Genomic DNA, 24,617 nt, shown 5'->3' on the forward strand with positions numbered 1-24,617 from the left:
CATTTTTAAGTGTCCTACTGGAAAACACACAAAGCCTCAGTGAAGTACATGAAAAACTACTCTGTGAAAAATAACTTTTGTTTTTCCAGCTAACTTCACTATTTGCTCCCTCATTTCTCCTGTTCATGTATAACCTCTCTGTCCTCTCTCTCCGTCCTCCTCACTCAACTAGAAAATAACAAAAATATATTCCTATAAAAATTATTATAAGACACGCCTGTTTCTATTTGCTCTCTCTCTCTCATTCCTGCTCTCCATTTTAGTCAAAGTGTGTTTTAAATCTGCATCACTGATTTGTGTCATTAAATTAGATCTGCTCTTTCTGCCCCAACAACAAAGTCTTATTTAAGCGATTAAATATTAGTTCTGTTAATATAGTTATTGTAGGGACGCTCTGAACTCGTCTACGGCCCAGATTCGGTGCACATGTATGTGCAGATTCCTGTGTGATAGATAAAACGCTGTGATTAAAGCCATTCACGCAGAGTGGATTCCCCACTCTGCGTGAATGGTACTCGTGGTCATTGATCAACGGTCATCATAATTTGTATGTTAACGATGATGAAACTGACACCAAGTTTCAGTCCTTATGCAGATGCACCGAAGAAGTCACGCTGATGAGTGAAAACACGACGTCCAGATGAACAAAGTGAACTTTCTGGGAATTCTTTACCTGGATGATTGAGGACTAACCATTTGTACATTTATGTGAGTGCATTATTCATGTGAAAGTGTGTAGCGTAGTTATTTTCAATAACTTTGGGGCTGTTTAGCATCTCTTTAAAGACAAAATCCTTTTAAGTGTTTTTGTGCTTTTTTCTCTTCGTGCGTGGTTTGAGTAAGTTAGCCATCATCGCAAACCGGCTATGTTTAGGGATTTTTTCTTTCTCGTTGGAGTGATTCCTCTTGGTAAATACACGATCTTTGATGCAGCGCCGCACTACGCCCTTCAGTTCCGCCCAAAAGGGAAATGACGCCGGTGCAGAAAATGGCGTCCGCAGAGCCTGTGGTCCGCTGTGGCTTTTTACCCGTTTAATTTAGCTCCGTGTGGGGGGTCTGTGCGATTGGCAGATGGACGCTGATGCCAACATGGCAGTGCAACGCTGCCACCCGCTTTCTTGATCTCGGAATCGAACTCGCAACTTGATGTCCGACGGAGCCAGAGCTGGCTGGTCGAAGAGGGGTTGTGGAGATTCGCACCGCCGAGGTGAGACGGCTGGATTCAGGCTAAGCTAAAGCGGCTCCGCCGGTCTAAGCAGCTGTCGGAGCCCCTGTAGCTCCAACTCGGAGTCGTGACAGCGAGTTTAGCCAAACACGGAGCGAAATATCCGCTCAGTTTGCGACGGTTTCCTCCTTTATCTCCCACAAATGTACGCCGCCATGTTCCGTCAGTACAGCCGAGTGTGGGGACCGTTATCCGCCAGGGTTAGCCTTTGTTTTGGCGCTCCAGTCGCGGCTCGGAGCAAGCTGTCCCCCCGCTGCTGTTTGAAGAAGTAAACACGGAAACCGAGGGCAATTTAAACCGCGTGTTGGTGCAGATTTAACACGTTAGCGGGAGGCTTATTTTGGTGACAAGTGTGCGGATGTTTTCTTTTTCACCTGGAGGCAGACCCAGGTGAGGTCAGCCACCGGGTGAGAGAGATGAAAACGAGGCTAGACCGATTCAGCGAGCTGCTTTCTGTTGCCTACATCCCGTTTTCACTGAAAGCAGTGCTGACAGGACTAATCAGCTATGGTACCAAACAAGCTTAAACAAAGCCTCAACTTTCGTTAACAATTTAGCCTTAACACACATTTCCAGCTCCGCTAGAGTAGCTTAGCATGATCCTCATTTCTCAGAGGCGGAAGACATTTGGCATATTCACAAAAGCATTAATATAATAAAAAATCTCAATCTTCATAATTAAAACATCTCAAACTGGGACACGCACGCACACGTGGGACCTGACTTGGAGAGCAGGTTGAGAAGAAACACCTCTCATACAAACGAATGTATCTGTTCAGTACTTGTCGCTTTAACGTTGGATTTTCCTTTAAATTGTCACAGGTGAAACTCTTACCAAAGAGCCAGTAAATTAAATATTCATGTAAACTGCAGAGGATGTGTGTTTTACAGCACTTCTGTGCACGAGAGCTGTGATTTACAAGGCCCTGAATGCACCGTGGACTGTTTGATGGGTATCCTCTTCATCTAAGCCTTCTTTGTCTCTGAGAGCATCTTTTTCTGTCTCCCGTCAGAACCAGGCAAGCACAAACACAGGAAATGCGAGCGGCCCCTTAGCGCTCAGCCGTCGAAGCCTGTGATTGTTCGCCCGGGCTCCAAAAGGTACGTCAAACACGCAGAACTGCACCATAAATATACATTTTTATCTCCACGCTGCCCTCCTCCAGACCATCTGCCTCATTTCGGCCGCTGAGTTTTAGGATGTGATGGGGGAAGGGCGAGGGGTCAAAGGTTAAAGTCTTGGCTCCTTAAATTTAGCTATGATACCAGTGATTTTTAATGCTTTAGAAGTAATAGAAGTTATTCTATCAGATTTATTTCCACTTCTTCATGTACAGATGATGAAAAAATAACAATACTTGTAGTTAACTGAAATACCGAACTTAAATCGCTAGTAATAGTGATTCGATGGGTTATTTCCCACGTTTCTTTCCCATACACGCTGTTATTCCTGTCACCCATAGCTTCCATCTCCTACAAAAGTAACCTTCAGTTTTCTGTCCTTCCCATATTTTGAATCTCTTCCACGTCTCATTTTCATTTGTTTCTTAAGTATTGGTGTTTAATTAGATCTTTATTTTGGTTGTTAAATTCCAGTTTATTACAGTCTGGGTGGTTTTAAATTCAGGGGTTATTTTGGTTTCATCTCTTGAAAACAATAACTTTATATCTGACCCCAGAGTCTGAGCTTTTACCATCTGTGTCTTCAAATAGGGGGAAAGAACACAATCTCATATTTAGACTGAAGTTCGGACCCAAAAAGCTACATCAGGGTATCGTATGATTTCGCTGCACGTCAGCAGCAGAAGAGCTGACGTAGCTAAAAGCAGCATCAGTTTGGAGGGATTTCTCTTCTCCTGTTCGGTCTGTGAGGAGGTCGCATGTAGTGAAACTGAGAGCAGAGGAAGTAGAAACGGGCACGGTGTGCATCACTAGTCAACTAGACCTTTAAAAGGTGATGCTCTTGCTAGCTGGAGGTGCTGGCCTCGTACCGTGATTGTTGTCATGAAGTTATCAGAGTCTGACAGCAAAATCTTGGAGGATAATCAGCAGGTAACCAACAGAATCCTAAATACAACTGATTTCCATGCCAGCCTGTTCCTGAGGTGGATAACCTCCAAGATTTCCCCCCAAAAAACAAAATGCAGGCTGTAATAAACTGGAATCCTCTTTTAATCCCACCATCATTTTACCTCCATTCAACTTTTATTTATATTTTTTGTATCATGATGAGTAAACGCACTGAGTTGATCATGTATATGAACACTAAACTGCTGAAATGAGACTAAAAGCATACGGATGATTTCTGATTGTAAATCACATGTTTCTGGTGGAAGTTTGCAGGCGTTCACGCTTTAATTGTGTTGGCTTTGTCGTCCAGGTGATTGACGCTCAGAAAAGGGACTTTGTTAGCATCTGCTGGACACAAGGGGCACTGTCCTCTGATTGGCTCGGACAACCCCCTCTGACATGCCCGTGGCCAATCAGAGGTGAGTGTGCTGCGTGTGTGTTTACGTTCTCGGTGAGCACGTGTGAGTTTCTGTGTGTTTGTGTTGTGTGTGCCTCGTGTGAAGGGTTTTCTCTCTTCTCCGTCAGCTGGTGTGTTGCAGTTGGTGCGCGGCGGCTGAAGTGCAAAGCTTTTTAACATCCCTTTAAACGACCTTCCAGCTCCTCGCTTACTGTTTCTCAGCACCTTTGTGTCCTTGGAGAGACGTCTCTTCTCTGTGTGTTCAGTTGATTTTCGTGTGGTTGTCATTTCCTCACGGTTCATCCCTTTCTCCTCGTTCACGCTTCTCTTCTGGCTCGCTCGCGCCTTCAGGTGTGTTATGTCGGGGGCGGATGTGGAGGTGTACCTGTCTCAGGTGCACGATGGGAGCGTGTCGTCGGGCTTCAGGGCGCTGTACGAGGAGCGTCTGCTGCTGGACGTCACGCTATTGATCGAGGAGCACCACTTCCAGGTACGCAACTACAGCACACGTCACACAATGGTCCATTTGAAGGATGACTCTAGGTTTGGCCTTTCTCCTCCTTTGACCCCGTTTGGTTTGCTCCTCCCACTTTCAGGCCCACAAGGCGCTGCTGGCCACCCAGAGTGACTACTTCCGGGTCATGTTCACGGCAGACATGAGGGAGCGGGACCAGGACAAGATCCACATGAAGGGGCTGACGGCTGCTGGGTTCGGCCACATTCTCCGCTTCATGTACTACGGCTCGCTGGAGCTCAGCATGCCCACGGTGCAGGAGATCCTGCAGGTAACTCGCACGCAGTTCAACGGAGCTCCTTGTGAGCCTCAAAATTCAATCCGCAGTCGCTTTAAGAACGCGTCTTCCTCTCACCGCAGGCGGCCATGTACGTCCAGCTGACGGAGGCGGTGGAGTTCTGCTGCTCCTTCCTGCTGGCTAAGATCTGCCTTGAGAACTGCGCCGAGGTCATGCGTCTCCTGGAGGACTTCAGCGTGGGCGTGGAGGGCGTCCAGGAGCAGCTCGACAACTTCCTGCTCGAAAACTTTGTCCCACTCATGAGCCGACCCGACTTCCTGTCCTACCTCAGCCTCGAGAGACTGCAGGTTTGATCAAACGAGCGCAGATTTTAACTATAAATGCAAAACGTGCTTGTATGTCGCGCTTTTCTTTGTTATGAAGTCTGAGGAAAAGTTGTTAAAGCGACAGTTTAGAGTCAGTTTGACAAAGAAAGACGTTTCTAAACTGATAAAATGATCGACTATAATCTTTATTTATAGAAAGATTCTGGAACTAAACTGTTTTACTTCTTTCTGATTTAAAAAACTCATCTGAAAATGTGTTTACTCTTCTTAATTTGCACTCCTGCAGGCATCCTCACACCTTTAATAGGAGCGTGTTTTATTGACAGTCCTGGGCTGTCTGACTCCTGGTGTGTGTTTTAAAGAAAAATGCAAATACATTAGTGAGGTACAAATGGCCCAGACTGCAAGAGAAATGTTTCCCGGGGGGTTCAGGAAAAAGCGATGAGCAAATTAAAGGCACATTTGCTGTTCTCAGTACTCATAAAGTGCATTTTATGCAGCAGCTGTCGGTAAATACCAACGAGAGAGTTTAGCGGTTTCATGGTGGATAAATCTCACCGTTAAAGTCAAACTAATCCAAAGTAAAGCCTCCACGGTCCTGTTTAAGTCCTTTTTTAACCTTCTCATTCCTGTTATGTGTTAATTCGTGCAGATGTCAGTAAAGTCATGTAGCCAGCTTTAATAAGGAGGTGGAAACATAACCTGAATTCATTCCTATGAAGTGTTAGTTAATCTGAGACAAAGCAGCAAACACAGAGTGTGCAGCTGTGATCACAGCCTCTCTGTGAGCTGACGGTGCAGAGACGTATGTGGAGAATAAGAAGTTCTCCCTGAGAGGCAGAGGAGGTGTAAGAAAGAGACGGGAGAGGAAGATTATTACTTTGAGATGTAGCAGCTGCTCAGTGACATTTGATAGAATAGAAATTTAAAGCTTACGTGTAATCGTAGGTTTAGACCTGCAGAGACTCGGGCACATGCACAGGTCTCTGATGGGATGGATTTTCTGTTTTGGGAGTAATATTTTGTTGAAAATGCTCCAGAGATGCCTTAATGTTTTCTGCTGTATTGCATTTTCTTATCTGCACTGTTTTCTCTAGTTGCTGTGGATTGATCTCTTGTGGTCTCTGTAGTGTTTGTGGAAGTTGCAGTGGCAACAAACCTGCTCTGCCCCTCTGTGTCTGATCCAGGCGTACTTGAACAGCGACGCTCTGAGTCGCTTCCCAGAAATCGAGCTGTACGAAGCAGTGCAGGCGTGGCTGCGGCACGACCGGCGGCGCTGGAGGCACACGGACACCATCGTGCAGTCCATCCGCTTCTGTCTCATGACCCCGGCCAACATCTTTGAGAAGGTGAGCGCTGCTTTCTGACCGACGTAAATGGGGGCGGTCGCCTTCATTTTTTGAACTCCGTTGGCTCGACGCAGGTCACCGTAGCAACGTTAAGCCTACAGCCAGCCCCATAATTCACAGCTTTCCTCCACTCAGGTGAAGACGTCGGAGTTCTACCGTTACTCCAGGCAGCTGCGGCAGGAGGTCGATCAGGCTCTCAGCTACTTTCATGATGTCAACCAGCAGCCTCTGGTGGAGACGCGCTCCAACCGCATCCGCTCCGTCCGCCCGCAGACGGCCGTGTTCAGGGGAATGATTGGCCACAGCATGGTCAACAGCAAGATCCTCCTGCTGCAGCGTCCAAAGGTAGCCGCTCGTTTACGTACAAAATTGGCTACATGCTTGTACCTTTTTGTGTGCTTCCTGTCTGACACGTCTATCTTGCCTCCCTTTCTGAGCGCTCCTCGTCCCATCGGCTGTTGGGGAGAATATCTCCGAGTTGCCTCGCTGAGCCTGTAATCCTCCTTTAAAGTTCAGGATGGAGTGTTTGGATCTAACTGGTTACCTGTGTCTCAGGTGTGGTGGGAGCTGGAGGGACCTCAGGTGCCGCTGCGACCCGACTGCCTGGCCATCGTCAACAACTTCGCCTTCCTGCTGGGCGGAGAGGAGCTGGGGCCCGACGGTGAATTTCACGCCTCCTCTAAAGTGTACCGCTACGACCCTCGACAGAACTCGTGGCTACGCATGGCGGACATGTCTGTGCCCAGGTGAGAGAAGCCCGAGGTCATGGCTGCATAGTGAAGAGCTGATTTCCTCGCCAACCTTCTTCTGAGTTGTTTGTTTGTCGTTCGCAGGTCAGAGTTCGCCGTGGGCGTCATTGGAAAGTTTATTTATGCCGTGGCGGGCCGCACGCGAGACGAGACCTTCTACTCCACGGAGCGATACGACATCACAGAGGACCGCTGGGAGTTCGTGGACCCGTACCCCGTCAACAAGTACGGCCACGAGGGAACCGTCCTGAACGGGAAACTGTACATCACGGGCGGCATCACCTCCTCCTCCACCTCCAAACAGGTGTGCGTGTTCGATCCGGGCCGGGAAGCAGGAGGTGGGGGCGGAGGGGGGAGCGCGGGCGGGTCGGACTCACACAGGACACGCGCTGGCCGCGGCCCGCTGCTGCCCGGCACCCACGCCAGCTGCTGGGAGAACAAATCTAAAATGAACTACGCCCGCTGCTTCCACAAGATGATCTCTCACAACGGGAAGCTGTACGTGTTCGGAGGCGTGTGCGTGATCCTGCGGGCGTCCTTCGAGTCGCAGGGCTGCCCGTCCACGGAGGTGTACAACCCAGAGACTGACGAGTGGACCATCCTCGCCTCCATGCCCATCGGGCGCAGCGGTCACGGGGTGGCGGTGCTGGACAGGCAGATCATGGTGCTGGGCGGTCTGTGTTACAACGGCCATTACAGTGACTCCATCCTCACATTCGACCCAGAGGAAAACAAGTGGAAGGAGGACGAGTATCCCAGGATGCCTTGCAAACTGGACGGTCTGCAGGTGTGCAGTCTGCACTTCCCAGAGTACGTGCTAGAGCATGTGAGACGCTGCAGCTGAGGTCTGCTCCACCGCACGCCTCCTTTTATAGAAACGCACCGTCACGGACTGAAGTTTCCTGCTGAGGGGTGGGGGGGGCGGGATCAGGTGTTTACAGGTGGGAGACTACAGGCTTTTAAACTGGAGACCAGCACTTACCTTAAGGTGAGGAAAATGGCTGGGGCCATAGCGTTGCTCTTCCTAAACGAAGGAAGCAGCAGTCAAAGCGTGGCGCGTGAGACGCCACCCGTGAACATTTTTAGCTTTCTCAGAAAATACAGGAAAAAGTAATCGTTTGGAGGAAAGAAAAATGGTTTCATTCTGCCGCTTTATGTTCGGACTATGGTCAGCTTCCTGTTCTACTTCTCACCTTCTGTATTTAGGCGCTCCGGTCAGGCTTACCGCAGAAACGCACTGGAAGCGCCCGATTCTGATGCACCAGTCGAACAGACCTGCACCACAAATCCTACTTGAATTAGGTTCATTTCTTTTGAAGCCACCTGTTAGTGAGTGATTATATCAAACACTGGAAAATGCCCTATAAATATATAACAACAAACATGCAGTCGGGTATAGAAACAAGATGTAACACTGTAGTGTAGTCATTTTAGAGCCTCTCCAAATATACAACTGTCGACGCTTTAACCTGCTAACGGCTATCAGCTGTTATGAATTCGCTTCCAGTGCGTTCCAGCTTTCAGTCCTAATTCAGCTCTTTGCTCCCAGATATCATCAAACTACGCTCATGTTCATCCAGCACAGCATCACTGTCCTCCTCTTCCTTCCTCTGTCTCACAGTTTGAGAGTAAATGTATCCTGACAGTGATGATGATGATGATGATGATGGATTCACACAGCTTTACTCACTCTCATCTACATTCCCTGCACTTTATTGGTTGTTATTGTGTGTAAATGCACAATTTTCCCCTCCCAGCGGCTGAATGTGCTGTAATGCTGGAGACGCGTGTCTGAAATTAACTTTATGGCTGACAAGTCAAGACTGACTAAAAGAGTTGAAACATTTGAGAAACAATGGACCTCATGCAAGAACATTTTAATGCATTATGCTGATGATAAAGGACCAGAAACGATTATAAAACCATTAACCAGAGTGATGTTGTCAGAAGTACTGTTAGCTGTATGAAAAATGAGTTTTGAGGCTGAATATCAAACTCTAAAGTAGTTTTCTTGTTAAGCATAAAAAGTGACATAATTGTACCCACTCAACATTTAAAATGAAGACAGTGCACCCTGTCTTAGAACAATATTCCATTTTAACCTCTTTGAGAAACAATAGCTTGTTTATTACCCTTACAGCCAAGTTTCTGCCACTTAGCAAATACATTTGAATATATGACTTAAGGGTCACATGAAATTTCTTAATGCTGTTGAGATCTGCTAAGCTTACTGGTATAACTACAATCCGGTTTAGCTAAGGCTAGCTCTGACAATATTAGCTGGTGCATCAGCACCTAGCATTATATCCTACTGAGTTAAGTAGTACATTTAACTGTTGTTTTGTAATGCATATTACAGTTGCATCATTGGTGATTTTAAAGACACTTTAAATTACAACTTGCATGAAAATACCAAAAATAAGAGTATCTATTCAGATTTATGCAAACTAGCATTAGCCACAGTTTGACTGACTTTTATCTCTTTCTGTTCTAAACTGGTTTAGCTGCAGTCAAATGATCTTTAAACTCATTAAAATGAATGGTAATTTCCAGATGGCAAATAGGACAATATTTATACCTATCTCTATTCAGGCTTTAAGGTTAGCTGCTATTACAACAGCAGCTAGCTTTTTACTGTTTAAGCCCCCATAACCTTAGCAGTGCTAACTACCTAGTTAACCATCTATGGAACCTACTAAAAGCTGCTTAGTTAGCTGGTGTTCGCAGGAGTTTAGCTCCTTTAACTTTATTATGAACTTATTAAAATGGTCTCTGTAACATATCAAACTGAACAACCAAAATGTTAGTCTTATAAATTTACAGACAGCAACACAGGGTTTTTAATTTTAGCTAAGATTAGCCTTGGCTATCTGAAGATGGCCATCTGCCTTTGGCTGTCTAATTGGTTTTCTTTCCAAAGCTGTAAATGTATTTATCACTTATAGTGGGGAAAAGTAGTTTAAGAAAGATGAACCATAACAATAAGTCCAAAAGTAAATTTTCTGTTTTACAGCATTGCCAAGCTAATTGGTGTTAGCTTGAAGACATGGTTTGTTTCAATTGTGTCATTTCTATGGAAGGTTGTTTCTACAACTTGAAGGGAGAAAATCCTATAAAAATGAATATAAATCTGTATTTTTGGTCATCGCAAAACATAATGAATATTTATACTTAAATCTTCAAGTTTGGTATCACAAAAATTTTGACTTGCTTAAAAGTAACTTAATGTCTAACTTGGACATTTAGACAAAATTTCAAGATGCTGAAGTGAAATTTTGTTGCAAGTTGAAATTTTTACTTTTTTCAATCCGGCAGCTTCTTGTTTTGTTTGTTTGTTTTTTCTTTTTTTCAGGGGTGAAAATAAGCTTCCATAGATTGCACATCTCACAATGAAATACAGAAGTATTTCTGTATTTATTTATATTTAAATATTTATAATAATTAAAAAAAAGATCTTTACGCAAAAGTAGCTGTGGCTAACTCAGACTCTAACTGTAGCTTTGTAGTTACTATGCTTTTGTTTATAATCTATTCCATGAACTTGAGGTAGCAATGACCACAAAGTGGAAAAATAGATGGCAGCCATGATGGCTACCCTTATCAGGAGTTTAGCTAAATCTTAACAGTAAGACTTAGCTTTAGCATTAGTAAGGTGACCCATGGCTTTTTCAGCAGCTAGCTTTCTCCTGAGTTTAGCAATCTGGTTTGCTGCAAAAATACACTTTTTCTAGCCGTTTGTTGTACATGTAAATTTAAAAAGCTATTTTCTTAACAAAGGACACACTTATATTGCACATTTTTGTATATACAATGAAAAAGATCAAATCAAAACCGTGACAGCTGATCATATATGTATTTAATGTCTTGATTTACTGTTCGCACCCCAAAGATTCTTTCAAATCTGCTTCTATTCGTATTAGAGGTTCTTGCTTCAGGTTCATTGTTTCTTTGGTTGGTTTACACACTTCATATTTTATCTCTACAGACAAGATCTGTGTTTCAATGTAAGCTGCAAACACTGGAGGTCAGTATAACCAAAGCATTAAGCTGCGAAAGAATCAAACAGTTACCAGCCAGTGTTTAAATGACTTGCACCAGTGGTGTGTTCATTTCAGACATTAAGGTTTCGCCTTCCCCAGCTGATGCAAACTCCGTCTTTGTAGCTTGCACGTCTCAGCAGTGGGACGCCTCGATCCTGCAGCCCAGTAAGCCGTGCTCGATGACCAGCTCCGTGCTTGTATTGTTTTTATTTTTGTCTTTTTTGTTTTCATGAGCCAACTGTGAAAAAGGGCTAGGGCACACACTGATGCAGTTTTGTCTGTTAGCTGTATATTTAAGTTATTTATTTTCTACAGGTATTGCTTTTCACTGAGCTATGCAGTAACAGTTGTAGGATTATTTATTATGACGAGACTTCATCATAAGTCGTGTTGTTTTCAGGTCGTACCTCATCGTCTGTCCTTATTTCATACTCGGGCCGTCTGTCTTCTCTGCATGTGGCTCATCGACGGATGCTTTGAGAGGTTTTTCTTTCAGTCTTAAGGCGTACTTTAAGTATTGCAGCACCTTTGCATTTTCCTGTATGAAAGTTCTCAGAGTGTCATACTTCGCGTTCCTCTTCTTGTAGCAGCGTCAGGCTGTCCACAAATCTGTCGAGTCCTGAGCTGCAGCTTTAACAGTGTCTCTGCAAAGCCACTTTGGTTTCTTTGATGGGGACATAATCCCCAAATGGTTGAAAATCTTCCCCCACCTACACGCCTCTGCAGCAGGTGAGAGGCATGTCCCTGCAGTAGATAATTTACGTCGCATTTCATCTCTTTGTTGACATTTCAAAAGCTTGAGTCAGCAGATTTAGGACATTTTGCTGCAGAGGTTAATGTTTTGTTTTTTTAATCAGCTAAACGTTGCAGCCATATCTCTGTACCAACAAGTCATTTAACAACTGATTTGGACACTTTAACCCAGTCAAACTCCTATAAAAATTGAAGTTGAAGACCAAACAATAACACAAAATAAACTTTTTTTTTTGCTTTTAAGTTCTGTGAACAGTTCAGTGCTTCAGATCTGTTTTAAAACTCTTGTGCTCTCTTTACTTTAGCTCAGCGCTTCTCAAACTGTGGGGCAGGCCCCACTGATGGGCCACAGAGACACCGCATGAAGTGCAAGGATGATGAGAAGCAAAATAGGAAGTGATTCTAAGCTGAATAAAATGTTTTTTGTAAGCAAATAAAACGGCGTAGATTGATTGAAATTCAAATTGGGTCCCTTTCTACTGTTAGTGATTTTAAGGACCTCCTAAATTTAAGTGCATGGTTCTGCTGTCTTAACTGAGGCAGGAAAATGAATCTCTTCATTAACTGCTCCTCTCTTCACATCTCCTCCGTGTCCCTATACTCTGCAGCTGATACCTTAAACGTCATGTGCCACTGCAGTCCGCTCGCTGCTCTTCCTCTTCTTCCTTCTTCTCTCATGTCGCCATTTGAAGAAGAAACTTGTAACCAATAAAGTACTACTGTCCCAATTCGAGGCACATCCAGTCATAGCGCAGCATCCTTTAGTCCACCAGTCTGTCAGTAGGAAAACAGAGTAGAGGATTAAAAAAAGGCATACCTTGCTACAACGACTGTATCTGAAAAAGAAAGTAAAATCAGATTAACATATCTTATAATCTGAGTAGAAACTCTTTGGAAATGATTTGTAACTTCTTTCCAGAAATAAATGTTCATATTGGTCAACTTTCACCTGCATTTGTGCTTTTCTGACTCTGTTTACTTTGTCTACATGACATTTCCCCCATTACAGATTAATGAAGCCAGTTGAAGAATGAAAATGAATTAAAACCTGCATGCAGGTTTATTATAATTATTATAAAAATCCATACAATATGCAAATATCAGCTGATATTTGTATGTGCACAATTATGACTGAAGTTGTTTATTTACTTTACAATGTTACAGCTGAGACTGACAGAAAAAAATAGATGTAAATAAATGTGATTATTAAAATATATCACAACATAAAATTAGGAACTAACTGGAGAAGTGGGCGTCCCAGAAGCTCAACCTGTATCAGTCCTTGAGATAAGTTTAGTATTTTACCCCCACTTGTTATTTATCTTGAAGACGTTCTATATTTTTAGTTCAACACATAAGGACAGAAAGCAAGAGACTTGGGTGGAGTGAGCTTATCGAGTGCTGGCACCTGCTGAGATGCGTGTTTCCCTGATTCCCCCACCCATTAGTATTTTATTTTGTTTAGTTTTTTACATTATTACTTTTAAATTTTGTTATTTTGGTTTTACTTAGTTTTATTTTATTCGATTTTATTGTACCTATATTAATTAAAATATTTTTAATATGTTTATGTCGATCGTAGGCTCCTGGAGCATTACGCATGCGCCTCTTTCCTTGCCACTCCTCTGGCTTGCCGTAGAAAAGCGAAAGTCATCCAATAAGGAGCATGTCATATGCTAGATTGGTGAGTTTTATTCATCGTGTTCATCGTTTGTCACATGTAAAGTCATCTCGTTTTAGGTACTGGCTCTATGTTGTCGAAACTTGAGGTTGTAAAAACAAAACGACAATGAAAAGTCAGTTAAACGATGCTAGGCTAATTGAAAGCTAACCTTAGCATTGTGTTAGCTCCTCCGTATAACAAACAGCCATTAATCATGAGGAGACACCGAAACTCCTTTTTGTGTTCTGAATTCGTGTTAAATACGTGTAACTGACACCCCAGAGTCATCCATCGTATCACTGCGTGTCTAACCGGTGTGTTTACTATGCTTGTTTGCCGCCAGGTGTCGCTATGTGCCGCGGCTCCGGGGCTGGCGGGCCTGCTGAGCGGCTCGGTGCTGGCTGCAGGTGAGGGGAAGAAGAAGAGCAGCCAGCCGCCTCTGAGCATCGAGGAGGTGGGTTCAGACAGAGCCTTTCTAAAGACTTTGTTTTACTTTGTCTGTGACTTTGTTTACATCATGTTTACGACGTAGTGCACACAGCCACAGAGGTCTGGATCAGAGTCAGAGCTGACCCTGGAGGGACAGCTTCTGCATCGCAGAGCTTCAGAAGGTCACACTCTGTATTTGTTTCAGCTGCCGTCTCTGTACACCAGCCCTGAAGCAGCGGTGGCCCAGTACGTAGAGCCAGAGGCCGGGCCGGTGGAGCAGAGGGTGGCCTCACTGAGGAAATGGGCAGAACCATACACGAGCCAGTGTCAGGTTTGTTTACTTAACCTCAGGTGGACAACTCAAGAAAAACAGAAAATTAGTCAACCTTATGATGAACATGGACATCTGTCCAAAGCAAGCAGCACTTTATATATTAAATTATATTTGACCTGTGTGTACAGATTTTATATACTTTCAGACTGTGGCAGATCACGTGTTCTTATAGATTTTTGTGCTGATGTATTTCTGGAAGAGAAGCTGTCATGCGGCCTAAGCTGTTGTGCTCCTGTTGTTCTTGACAGTCTCCACGAGCCTGTGGCTTTCTTTCTAATAAAGGACATTGTGGGATTCTTTTTTCTTCCTCTCTGCCACTGTTGCAGAAACATTCCCACTGAATCCAAACAGCTCGTGTTGCCTCAGAGGAGGCGGCATTTCTGTTTCTGTGAGGTTTGTGGCCTTGAGGTGAAGACGTGCAACAAAGACATGACGACGACTGGTTGCTTTCAGAGAGACGCCTGGGAACTTGTCTTTGAAATTTCTTTGCTTTCTGTTCTCCTTTCGTTTATCTCCTTCTTTCTTCTTCTTGGTTTTCTTTCTGTTTTTCTCTCCCTTGCTCTTGTTGTTCTTTTTTCTTTCTACCGCTGTTCCTCCTCACCTTTAAGCCTACCAACCATCCTCCTTTCTTTCTGTCCTGCTGTTCTTCCTTTCCTACTGACATCATTCCTTCCTTCCTCCTTTCTTACCAGCTGTGCTTCCTGGCTTCCTTACTTCTGTCCTTCCATTCCTTCTTTCGTTCCTCACATCCATGATCCTGCTATCTTTCACCCATTCATTCCTTCCATCAGTCCTTACAGGGAGTGCAGAATTATTAGGCAAGTTGTATTTTTGAGGAATAATGTTATTATTGAACAACAACCATGTTCTCAATGAACCCAAAAAACTCATTAATATCAAAGCTGAATGTTTTTGGAAGTAGTTTTTAGTTTGTTTGTAGTTTTAGCTATTTTAGGGGGATATCTGTGTGCAGGTGACTATTACTGTGCATAATTATTAGGCAACTTAAAAAACAAGTATATACCCATTTCAATTATTTATTTTTACCAGTGAAACCAATATAACATCTCCACATTCACAAATATACATTTCTGACATTCAAAAACAAAACAAAAACAAATCAGCGACCAATATAGCCACCTTTCTTTGCAAGGACACTCAAAAGCCTGCCATCCATGGATTCTGTCAGAGTTTTGATCTGTTCACCATCAACATTGCGTGCAGCAGCAACCACAGCCTCCCAGACACTGTTCAGAGAGGTGTACTGTTTTCCCTCCTTGTAAATCTCACATTTGATGATGGACCACAGGTTCTCAATGGGGTTCAGATTAGGTGAACAAGGAGGCCATGTCATTAGTTTTTCTTCTTTTATACCCTTTCTTGCCAGCCACGCTGTGGAGTACTTGGACGCGTGTGATGGAGCATTGTCCTGCATGAAAATCATGTTTTTCTTGAAGGATGCAGACTTCTTCCTGTACCACTGCTTGAAGAAGGTGTCTTCCAGAAACTGGCAGTAGGACTGGGAGTTGAGCTTGACTCCATCCTCAACCCGAAAAGGCCTCACAAGCTCATCTTTGATGATACCAGCCCAAACCAGTACTCCACCTCCACCTTGCTGGCGTCTGAGTCGGACTGGAGCTCTCTGCCCTTTACCAATCCAGCCACGGGCCCATCCATCTGGCCCATCAAGACTCACTCTCATTTCATCCGTCCATAAAACCTTAGAAAAACCAGTCTTGAGATATTTCTTGGCCCAGTCTTGACGTTTCAGCTTGTGTGTCTTGTTCAGTGGTGGTCGTCTTTCAGCCTTTCTTACCTTGGCCATGTCTCTGAGTATTGCACACCTTGTGCTTTTGGGCACTCCAGTGATGTTGCAGCTCTGAAATATGTGGCATCTTGGCAGCTGCACGCTTGACTTTTCTCAGTTCATGGGCAGTTATTTTGCGCCTTGGTTTTTCCACACGCTTCTTGCGACCCTGTTGACTATTTTGACTGAAACGCTTGATTGTTCGATGATCACGCTTCAGAAGCTTTGCAATTTTGAGACTGCTGCATCCCTCTGCAAGATATCTCACTATTTTTGACTTTTCTGAGCCTGTCAAGTCCTTCTTTTGACCCATTTTGCCAAAGGAAAGGACGTTGCCTAATAATTATGCACACCTGATATAGGGTTTTGATGTCATTAGACCACACCCCTTCTCATTACAGAGATGCACATCACCTAATATGCTTAATTGGTAGTAGGCTTTTGAGCCTATACAGCTTGGAGTAAGACAACATGCATGAAGAGGATGATGTGGACAAAATACTCATTTGCCTAATAATTCTGCACTCCCTGTATATCCATCCTTTCTTCTATCCTTCCATCCATCCTTCATTAACCTCGTCTCTCCTTCCATTATTCTTCATGTGACACAGGAAATAATCAAACCTGCCATCAGACAGAAGTCTCTGTTCTGTAGTTGTTGGTAAATAGTAAAACGCTCCATTAACAAGTGAAATTCAGCATCTTTATGTGTGTCTCTTGTTTTTTGCAGGAAACTGGCCGAGCTGCGTTGGAGAAAGTGGAGGTGAGTAAATGCTGAAACGTGTAAAAATATTTTTCTCGTTACATTTCATAGTTTCATTTGTTTCTGAGCTGAAATATTCACAGCATGCACAGTAAGTATAATATCGAAAACGATCCTGAAACAAATTTGGCCCTTATGAGAGATAAAAAATATACCTGAAACCAGCCTGAGGAGGCTTTGGGCCTCGTGTTCAGGGTTGTATCTTTTTCTTGGATCCTTGTAACTTCTTACAATCGGACAAATACCAGACATTATTACACAAAGACCAAGGCTGAAAACAATGAGACAAACATGATAAAAGAATCTAATTTTAAAAGGAAACATGGATATAAAGGTCAGAACAGTATGTCATGAAGAACCCTGTACGTACGTCGGCTCTGTAGGTGAGTGTAAGTGAGGAAAAAACGGTGAATAATCCAAAACCTGACAGAAATATTGATACTGAAAGTGAATTAAAGAGTTAAATAGCTGTTAAAAACAAAACTATCAAACTCTTGTGTGTCGTTTCTTTTTGGTCCACCTGATGATCTTTGGACCTCAGCAGATGTACCAGAGGGTGGAGCCCATCATCGGCACATCAGTAACGACAGTCACAGGTGAGGAAATGCTCGTCACTTTAATCAGCTGTTTAACGAAGGCGTGTGTGGCAGCCTGTTTGTGTTTGAACATTACATTTAAAATCTCCCTAAAAACCTTTGAGCGCCGTCACTCTGTCCTTCAGACGTGTACCAGTTCCTCAGTGACCCTCCTCCTGACCTCTACCCCAGTGTGGCGGCGGTGGGTTTCTCCGGCTTCCTGGGACTTTATTTGGCCAAAGGTAACGTGGGAACATCGGCTCTTTCTCACTGATGAATCGCGTCAGAGGGACTAATAATGAGTGTTACAGTTTAGGTTTTTACAAATGTGCCTAAAGCGACCTTGACAAAGTGCTGTCTCTTCACATTTTTCTCCGTGTTTTGCTGCTGATACATTTGGAGCCCTGCAGCTCCGGGATAATCTCCGTCCGCCCTCAGAGAGGAGGCTTGGAAACGTGTTAATCTAAAGCTGCTAGATCGTGTCTTATGTGGCTGCTCACAAACGTATAAATATTATTAAAGTGGATCTCCTCTGCTCGTGTCCGTGGACTCTGCTGGAGAGCAAAATAATCCTCGTTCATGTAGCCGTGCTTTTCCACACTTAAATGTTTCGTTCGTTTAAAGCAGACTCCTGTCTGTTTTCCCCCTTGCTGTTGTTCATTTGTGTAGATGTAAGCACGGTGGTCTCACTCAGGTGAGGACCAAACAGACCCTCTGCAGGAGGATGTGGTCTCGGTCCAGACAAACGACAGTGTGTTTGGTTTATGGTGTGAATGTGATCAAACCCAGCTATCGGGTGTATGTTGCAGGTTTGAGCTAAACAGCTTCCTGCAGCCAGACTGCAGGGCTTCCAGCACAGAAGCAAAAGTCCTGCACACTGCAACCCTAAATCAATGTTATGTTGGTCAATATACGTTTAATGTTGTGTTATACACAAGTAATACAGCTCATTCATAAAGTCCCAGACACAAAGCATCATTTTGTGTCTCTTTGATCTTATTTTTAATTAAAAAACAGGTTTTGGGTCACGGTTAGTTAATGTTTACCACCTGCAGCTGTAATCTCACAGTTACATAAAGAAGATCAGCATTATAAAGTCATGCCTGTAAAAACACACACACACACACACACACACACACACACACACACACACACACACACACAGTCATGCATTTACTCTGGATTAGTAGCTGCTCTGTCTTTGAAGTGAGATATTCAGTGACCCAGTAAAAAGTGTGTACAGGTAACGAGGAACAGAACAAAAGGTGACTGACTCTCTCTCCCCCCCCCCTCCCCCCTCCCCCCTCCCAGGCTCCAGGCTGAAGCGGCTGGTGTTCCCAGTTGGCCTCATGGCCCTGAGCGCCTCCATGTTTTACCCTCAGCAGGCTGCAACCGTGTTGAAGGTGTGTGTTTATGTGCTAACACACAGCAGAACAGTATCTGAGTGTGACTGTTTGTGACAAAAACATAGACTGTATCTAAAAGATGGTCATAAACACCCTGATTGGCTTCTTGTAGCCTTAACTCTGACGTCTTAGCCTCGTCCGTGATGCTTTTTCGGAGCCAGAAGTGTCGGCACTGCAGATGGATCACACAGATGCATGTGGCTGCTAATTAGAGCTGATAGGGGAGGATTGTTGCTCCTGGATCACTCAGAGTCCCTCGCCTGGTCTTTTCTGGTTGATTTAAGTCTCTTACTGTCCTCGTATCCAGAGGCTAACATCTGCCCACACCACGTACTGTTAAAACATGATAAATGTGATGAAATTAGTTCTGTTTCACACTGAGGAACAACTGTTGCTGTGTTTACTTTGTTTGAATCAGTGTGAACGCTTCACCTGCTGCAGATAACTAAACCTGAGTTTGAATGTTTTTTTCTTTAATATTTCCCACAGCGCTGACATGCAGTCAGGAAACAGCTGCCAGCACCTCTGCTTGTTTCAGTTATTTTAATTTTTAGCCACAAATAAATTTTGCCGGAATTTGTTCCACGGAGGAAATTAACCTCCTGACTTTCTAAACTTTATCAGCCCAGCTCTGACGGACGAATCCCAGATGAAATCTTTCCAGGGATCATTCGTAAACACGTTGTGTGTTTGATCTGTGACTCGTTTCCTGTTCGGAAAGGGTTGTGTTTCCGTGCAGGAAGCCCGGGCTGTGAATTGTGTTTCTAATTTCCACTTGGGTGGTTTTAATCACTTTGTTTCCTTCACACGAACGGACAGAGCGAGACAGAGGCACACCCGGGCAGATGCACACAGCTGTAACATATGCAGAAGTGAAACAGAGGCACGGTGAGGATGTGAAAACATCTGGTTTCACGACTTAAAAGTGTGTCGGAGTCCACTCGGATGTCTGTAATGTTTCCAGTGACGTTCAGATTCATGAAAACCTGATGCTGAGCTTCAAAATCAGAAATGAAAACAGGAAACCAGGACTGAGGGACGCATCCAATGAATTTAATTTTGTTTCCAGTAATAAGGATGACATCGTTCTTTAGCCTTGTTTATGCTCACCACGTTGATGTTGCGCTCGCCATCTGTGATGTCACCGCTGACACTACAGCCATGTCACTTTTTATACTGGCCAGTCTGCTGCTTCCTCCTCGGTGATACAGGTCGTGTCGCCAAGCAGAAAAAGTCTCAGTGTCAGCGCTTGTATCAGATCAGAAGAAGTTTAAACAGGAAGCAAAGCGACCGCAAAGTTGTCTCCAGAAAGTCACGTCCTTATTTCAAGCTGCTGCAGCGTCTCGCTGATTAAAATACAAACAAGTGAACGATCCCTGGTTCGATCCTGGAAGGAGACGCAGATCCCTTTGGGGCTGCGTTAGGAAGTAAAAACTCTTTTTGTCGTACGTACATGCTTCAGATCAACAAACAAAAGGCAGTTTTTAAATGATGATTTAATTTATTAAGCAAAAAACATCCTAAAGATCTCAAAAAGCAACACATGTCACGATCTAAAGAAACGACAAAGTCACTGACAGCCATCAGATTTACATTTCTCAGGCTTTGAGATTCCAGTAAACCACTGGGAGAGCTATCATACCTTCCCAGTAGTGGCCAGTCTGCCTGGCTCCATGACGTCACAATAGAACCCAGAACAACAGGAGCAGTCACAGCAAAGGCCCGGTGTCCTCTGTGCTTTAATCTGGTCTTTGGACAGCTGAGAGCATCTGATCCACAGACCTCAGTGATCTTGCAAAAGATCAGAAAGGTATGAGTGTGCAAACCCACGCAACGCCTTAAAAACACATAATAAAACCTTAAAATGAATTCTAAAGCTAACTGGCAGCCAGTGCAAGGATGCCAGTATGGGAGATATGTGGTCTCTGCTGCCGAGTGACCAGCTGCAGTCAACTGACTGATGACACCGGAGTAAAAACTATTACAAACGATGGCATGGATAGCTCTCTCAAAGTCTCTCAGACAGAGAACGGCTTCACTTTAGTAAGTAGTCAAAGGTGAAAGAAACTGGACTTGATGACGGCATTAATCTGTTTATCAAACGTTGGAGTCAAAAATCAAATGAAAGGTTTGGACTGGCTTTGGAGTCCAGACTGAAACTGAGATCATCGGTGTGACCTTAAACAGGCTGTTTATGCTCAAACATCCTCCAGTGTGGTTGAATTTACACTATTCTGCAGAGAAGAGTGGACCAAGTTTGTTCACATCACTGTGATCGTCCACAGTGATGTAGACAAACTCACTGTCAGGTATCACAGAGGCTGACTGCAGTTCTTGCAGCTGAAGGTGGGACAGCCTGTTATTAGTCTGAGGAGCTTGGAAAGAAAAGCATCTGGACTTGTTTAAGTTGCTTGAAGACGTTTCACCTCTCATCCAAGAAGCTTCAGACGCTTTTCTTTCCAAGCTCCTTAGACTACGATGACCAGGATGACTGAGAACCTTCACAGACATACGACCGGTTATTAGGTTTAGGGGGCAGTTACTGTTTCCCACAGGGCCGCGTAGGTTTGCATGACTTTTTTCCCTTAATAAATAAAATTATCATTTAAAAACTGCCTTTTGTATTAACTCAGCTTTTCTTATCTGACTAATATTAAAATTCATTTGCTGATCTGAATGTGAATGTGTGACAAATATATATTTTTTAAATCAGGAAGTGGGCAAATACTTTGTCGTCATGGTTCTTTTATTGCTTTTTATAAAGTCTGGTTTTATTTTGATTTCAGTTAAAAATAATGTTCCCCTCTAGCTTTGGTTTAAGTTCACTGTAATATGTGTAATGTGAAGTCTTCTCTCCTTCCTGAGTTGCAGTGCCTGTAACATTTGTTAAATATTAACCAAAGGACGACATGATGAGCTCAGTTTCGCTGCTAATGGCAGAGACACCGGCGCACGAGTGTGAACGCACTCAGCACAGAACTGTGAATCTCGCTCAGCTCGACACCAGAAGCTTAAATTGAAATCCCCACTTTTTATCATTTATTTGAAATTTACTTATAATTCAAGGAAATGCTCTTTTTCTGAGTTCAGTGGTAATGATGGGGGCACCATCATAGCTGGCATGGCTGAGCAGGTGACGCTTACATCAGAGGCTCGAGTCCCGGACCATTTCCTGTGTGGGCCTGCCCACTAACTGTCCAGTAAAGGCTGAAGCTTGGAAATAAACCATTAATGAATTAATGAATCATTCGTATTACAATTAAATTTGATATTCTTGTTATTGATCGTGGCTCAAGAGTTGGCAGTTTGTCTTGTAATTGGAAGGTTGCCGGTTCGAGCCCCGGCTTGGACAGTCTTGGTCGTTGTGTCCTTGGGCAAGACACTTCACCCGTTGCCTGCTGGTGGTGGTCAGAGGGCCTGGTGGCGCCAGTGTCCTCGCCTCTGTCAGTGCGCCCAGGGGCAGCTGTGGCTACAACGTAGCTGCCATCACCAGTGTGTGAATGTGTGTGAATGTTGTGTAAAGCGCTTTGGGGTCCTTTATACTAAGTGAAGCGCTGTACAAAAACAGGCCATTTACCATTTATAATTCCAACAAAATTCAGCAGCGACCAAACGTCAGCTTCAGAGATCATTTTCTATCTGTGCGTCTGCGTTTAGCTGATGTGTTTCGCGTTTCCTGCAGGTGAGTCGAGACTCGGCGTACACCTGGACTCAGCAGGGCCGCGCCGCTCTGGAGACTCTGTGGAAAAATCCACCGTTTGGCAAAAAGGAGGTGAGTCTGCGGCGGATGCTTTTCATGTGTTCGGTTTGCTGTTTTGATCTCCTGACGTTTTTTTTTTTGTTTTTTTTTGTGTGTGTGTTTGTGAAGCCTGAGAAGAAAGAGCAAACGAAGGGCAGCAACACGAGCAGCTGAAGACGGCGAGCCGCTAACACCTGTGTACCTCCCAGAGCTGACAGTCGTTACATGTGAGCTTCACTCCGCCTCTTCCCAGAAGCAGTTTGGCTCATTGCACTGGACACCTCCTCCTCTGTAAACATTCCTTCTTTCTCCTTCGATGACTTCAGCTCCTCCGGTTTAACAGAACAGGTCACAGTGACCTTTCAAAACACTTCCTCATGCTTTAACGTCCCATTCTGCTACAGAGACCCACTAAACTCTGCCAACAACAGCATTCAGATCAGTCCGATCAGTCGTTAACACATTTTTATTCCTATCTGTCATGATTTTCTTCTTCTTTTCTCCTATTTTGAAGTAAACTGAATATTTTGACTGTTTGAGCTGGGATCGACTTCTTTCTTTAGTTTTTACTGTTTATGTCAGTGAACTTAGACGGCATATATCCCAGAGCTTTGCCTCTGTCCTCTGGAGGAGGATGTAAACGAATGAAGTCGTCCCCGATGTAGTATTCAGGTCACACTGTGATTCTTATAATCCTGATTTAATGCAGTGTTATTGTGTGCACCCATCTTCAGGTATTAATGAACTGCATAATATCCATGTCTAACATTGTACTGTATATATTATGTGTAATTAAATCCAGCATTTAACACTAAAACTGCATTTATTTTTCTCCTTTGATAGTTACTCATAAAAATGCATATTTAAATTATTATTATTATGTGATTACATCCTTAAATCTCACTTGTATGTTGTAGTAAAGAAAAATAGATCTCACTGTTTTCACAAAGACAACACAAAGTGCTGAACGGTGCAGTTCCTCTAACGTCCACTAGAGGCTGGGCCTAAAGGTTAGTCACCTCTCATGGATTCCCATGCACATCTGTACCACATCTGTACATTTAATTGCTTTATAGAAACTGTCCAGAGGGGATTTTATTTTAATAAGTTATCCGTTTGGCTGCTGGTGAGCCTTAAAGTGAACAGCTGTCACTTACAGCTCCACGTAAATTAGCGGCTTCGCCTCCACCGACAGAAGCACAACAGAAAAACCAAGAGGACGACCTGGACGTTGTCCAGCGTTGTTCTTTCTCACACTGTTGGTGCTGGGAGGTTAAAGACCAGCTAATGCCCACAGTGACCGTATGGGATGTTTGAGTTCTCACTCTAAAATTAAACTCCGGAGGAAACTATTACTGGACGAGTTTCCTGTTTCCTGGCCGTCTGTTTCTGATCCTTTGATGTTTGAGAGTTCAGGCTGCAGACTCTGGACTCGTCAGCATGTTTAGCAGGGATGCTGAACAATCAAAGGCCTCGGATCAAAGTTTACATTTCTGTCTAAAATCAGCTCTGTGTTTCCTTTTGGGGCCCTGCTGCTCTCGGCGGGTCCATAAAATGTGACAAATATAAAACTGAAGCAGTTCCATATTTATTCATACAGAAAATAATCATTTTGGGCCTGATGGTGGGGCTTTAATTGCTCTCAATTGCAGTTCTTTTTATGCAAAAGCTTTAAACAAATTAATATTTCCCTCAAAATCTGACTTGAAATACATCAAGTCAACCCTGTATTTTTGAGTGGATTCTAGTTATTGCAGTTACATAAAACCAGCAACACAAACCCTCAAAAACAAACAGGTCGGGTTTATTTCAAAACGACTGCTGACCAGAGTGCTGCGCGAGTTCTTGAGAAATATGTTTTTCTGTTTTATGAGAAACGCAAACATCAGCCTTTCTGTGACGTCGAAGCTGATGTTTGCTCTTAAGCATCAATTCAAAGTGAGCAGGTCAGATGTGAAGCTGTAGACTCTCACAGAGCCAATAAAAGCTGGTTTTATTGCTACGCTAACTTTGGTATTTATAACTAAGGCATGCAAAATTTAACCTCAGTACTTTTTATATTTTTGAAATTACAGGTCATGAAAATACACGATGCTTTCAGCATTTTTAAGTCCCGTAACTACAGGCGATATCTACATGAAATTTTCAGGGCTAAAGATTTGCAGCCAAATTAGCTTCAGGTCACAGGTGTCGAACTCCAGGCCTCGAGGGCCGGTGTCCTGCAGGTTTTAGATGTGTCC

At 43.8% G+C, this 24,617-nt stretch overlaps 2 protein-coding genes across 6 annotated transcripts; both read left to right on the forward strand.

The window, feature by feature from the left end:
- The first annotated feature begins 971 nt into the window (after positions 1-971).
- Positions 972-12,609, forward strand: klhl15 (kelch-like family member 15). Of its 3 annotated transcripts, none has more exons than XM_026180324.2 (9): positions 972-1,207; positions 2,239-2,326; positions 4,044-4,182; positions 4,289-4,477; positions 4,567-4,791; positions 5,958-6,119; positions 6,255-6,464; positions 6,675-6,865; positions 6,953-12,609. In XM_026180324.2, exons 1-9 carry the CDS (start codon positions 1,147-1,149, stop codon positions 7,710-7,712), a joined length of 2,025 nt encoding a protein of 674 aa, XP_026036109.1. In that variant the 5' UTR covers positions 972-1,146; the 3' UTR covers positions 7,713-12,609. The 3 variants fall into 3 exon arrangements, with proteins under 3 accessions (XP_026036109.1, XP_026036110.1, XP_080162802.1); XM_026180325.2 differs by lacking the exon at positions 972-1,207 and adding an exon at positions 3,606-3,714; XM_080306676.1 differs by lacking the exons at positions 972-1,207; positions 2,239-2,326 and adding an exon at positions 3,619-3,746.
- A 400-nt stretch (positions 12,610-13,009) lies between these two features.
- apoob (apolipoprotein O, b) lies at positions 13,010-23,194 on the forward strand. Of its 3 annotated transcripts, none has more exons than XM_026180386.2 (9): positions 13,013-13,345; positions 13,668-13,778; positions 13,959-14,084; positions 16,625-16,657; positions 17,202-17,253; positions 17,379-17,474; positions 18,544-18,635; positions 22,321-22,410; positions 22,507-23,194. In XM_026180386.2, exons 1-9 carry the CDS (start codon positions 13,328-13,330, stop codon positions 22,549-22,551), a joined length of 663 nt encoding a protein of 220 aa, XP_026036171.2. In that variant the 5' UTR covers positions 13,013-13,327; the 3' UTR covers positions 22,552-23,194. The 3 variants fall into 3 exon arrangements, with proteins under 3 accessions (XP_080162883.1, XP_026036171.2, XP_026036170.2); XM_026180385.2 differs by having other exon boundaries at positions 13,022-13,345; positions 17,199-17,253; XM_080306757.1 differs by lacking the exons at positions 22,321-22,410; positions 22,507-23,194 and adding an exon at positions 18,771-18,797 and having other exon boundaries at positions 13,010-13,345; positions 17,199-17,253; positions 18,544-18,668.
- The last annotated feature ends 1,423 nt before the right edge of the window (positions 23,195-24,617 follow it).

This window comes from Astatotilapia calliptera, chromosome 9 (genome assembly GCF_964374335.1).
Source record: "Astatotilapia calliptera chromosome 9, fAstCal68.1, whole genome shotgun sequence".
NCBI lineage: Eukaryota > Metazoa > Chordata > Actinopteri > Cichliformes > Cichlidae > Astatotilapia > Astatotilapia calliptera.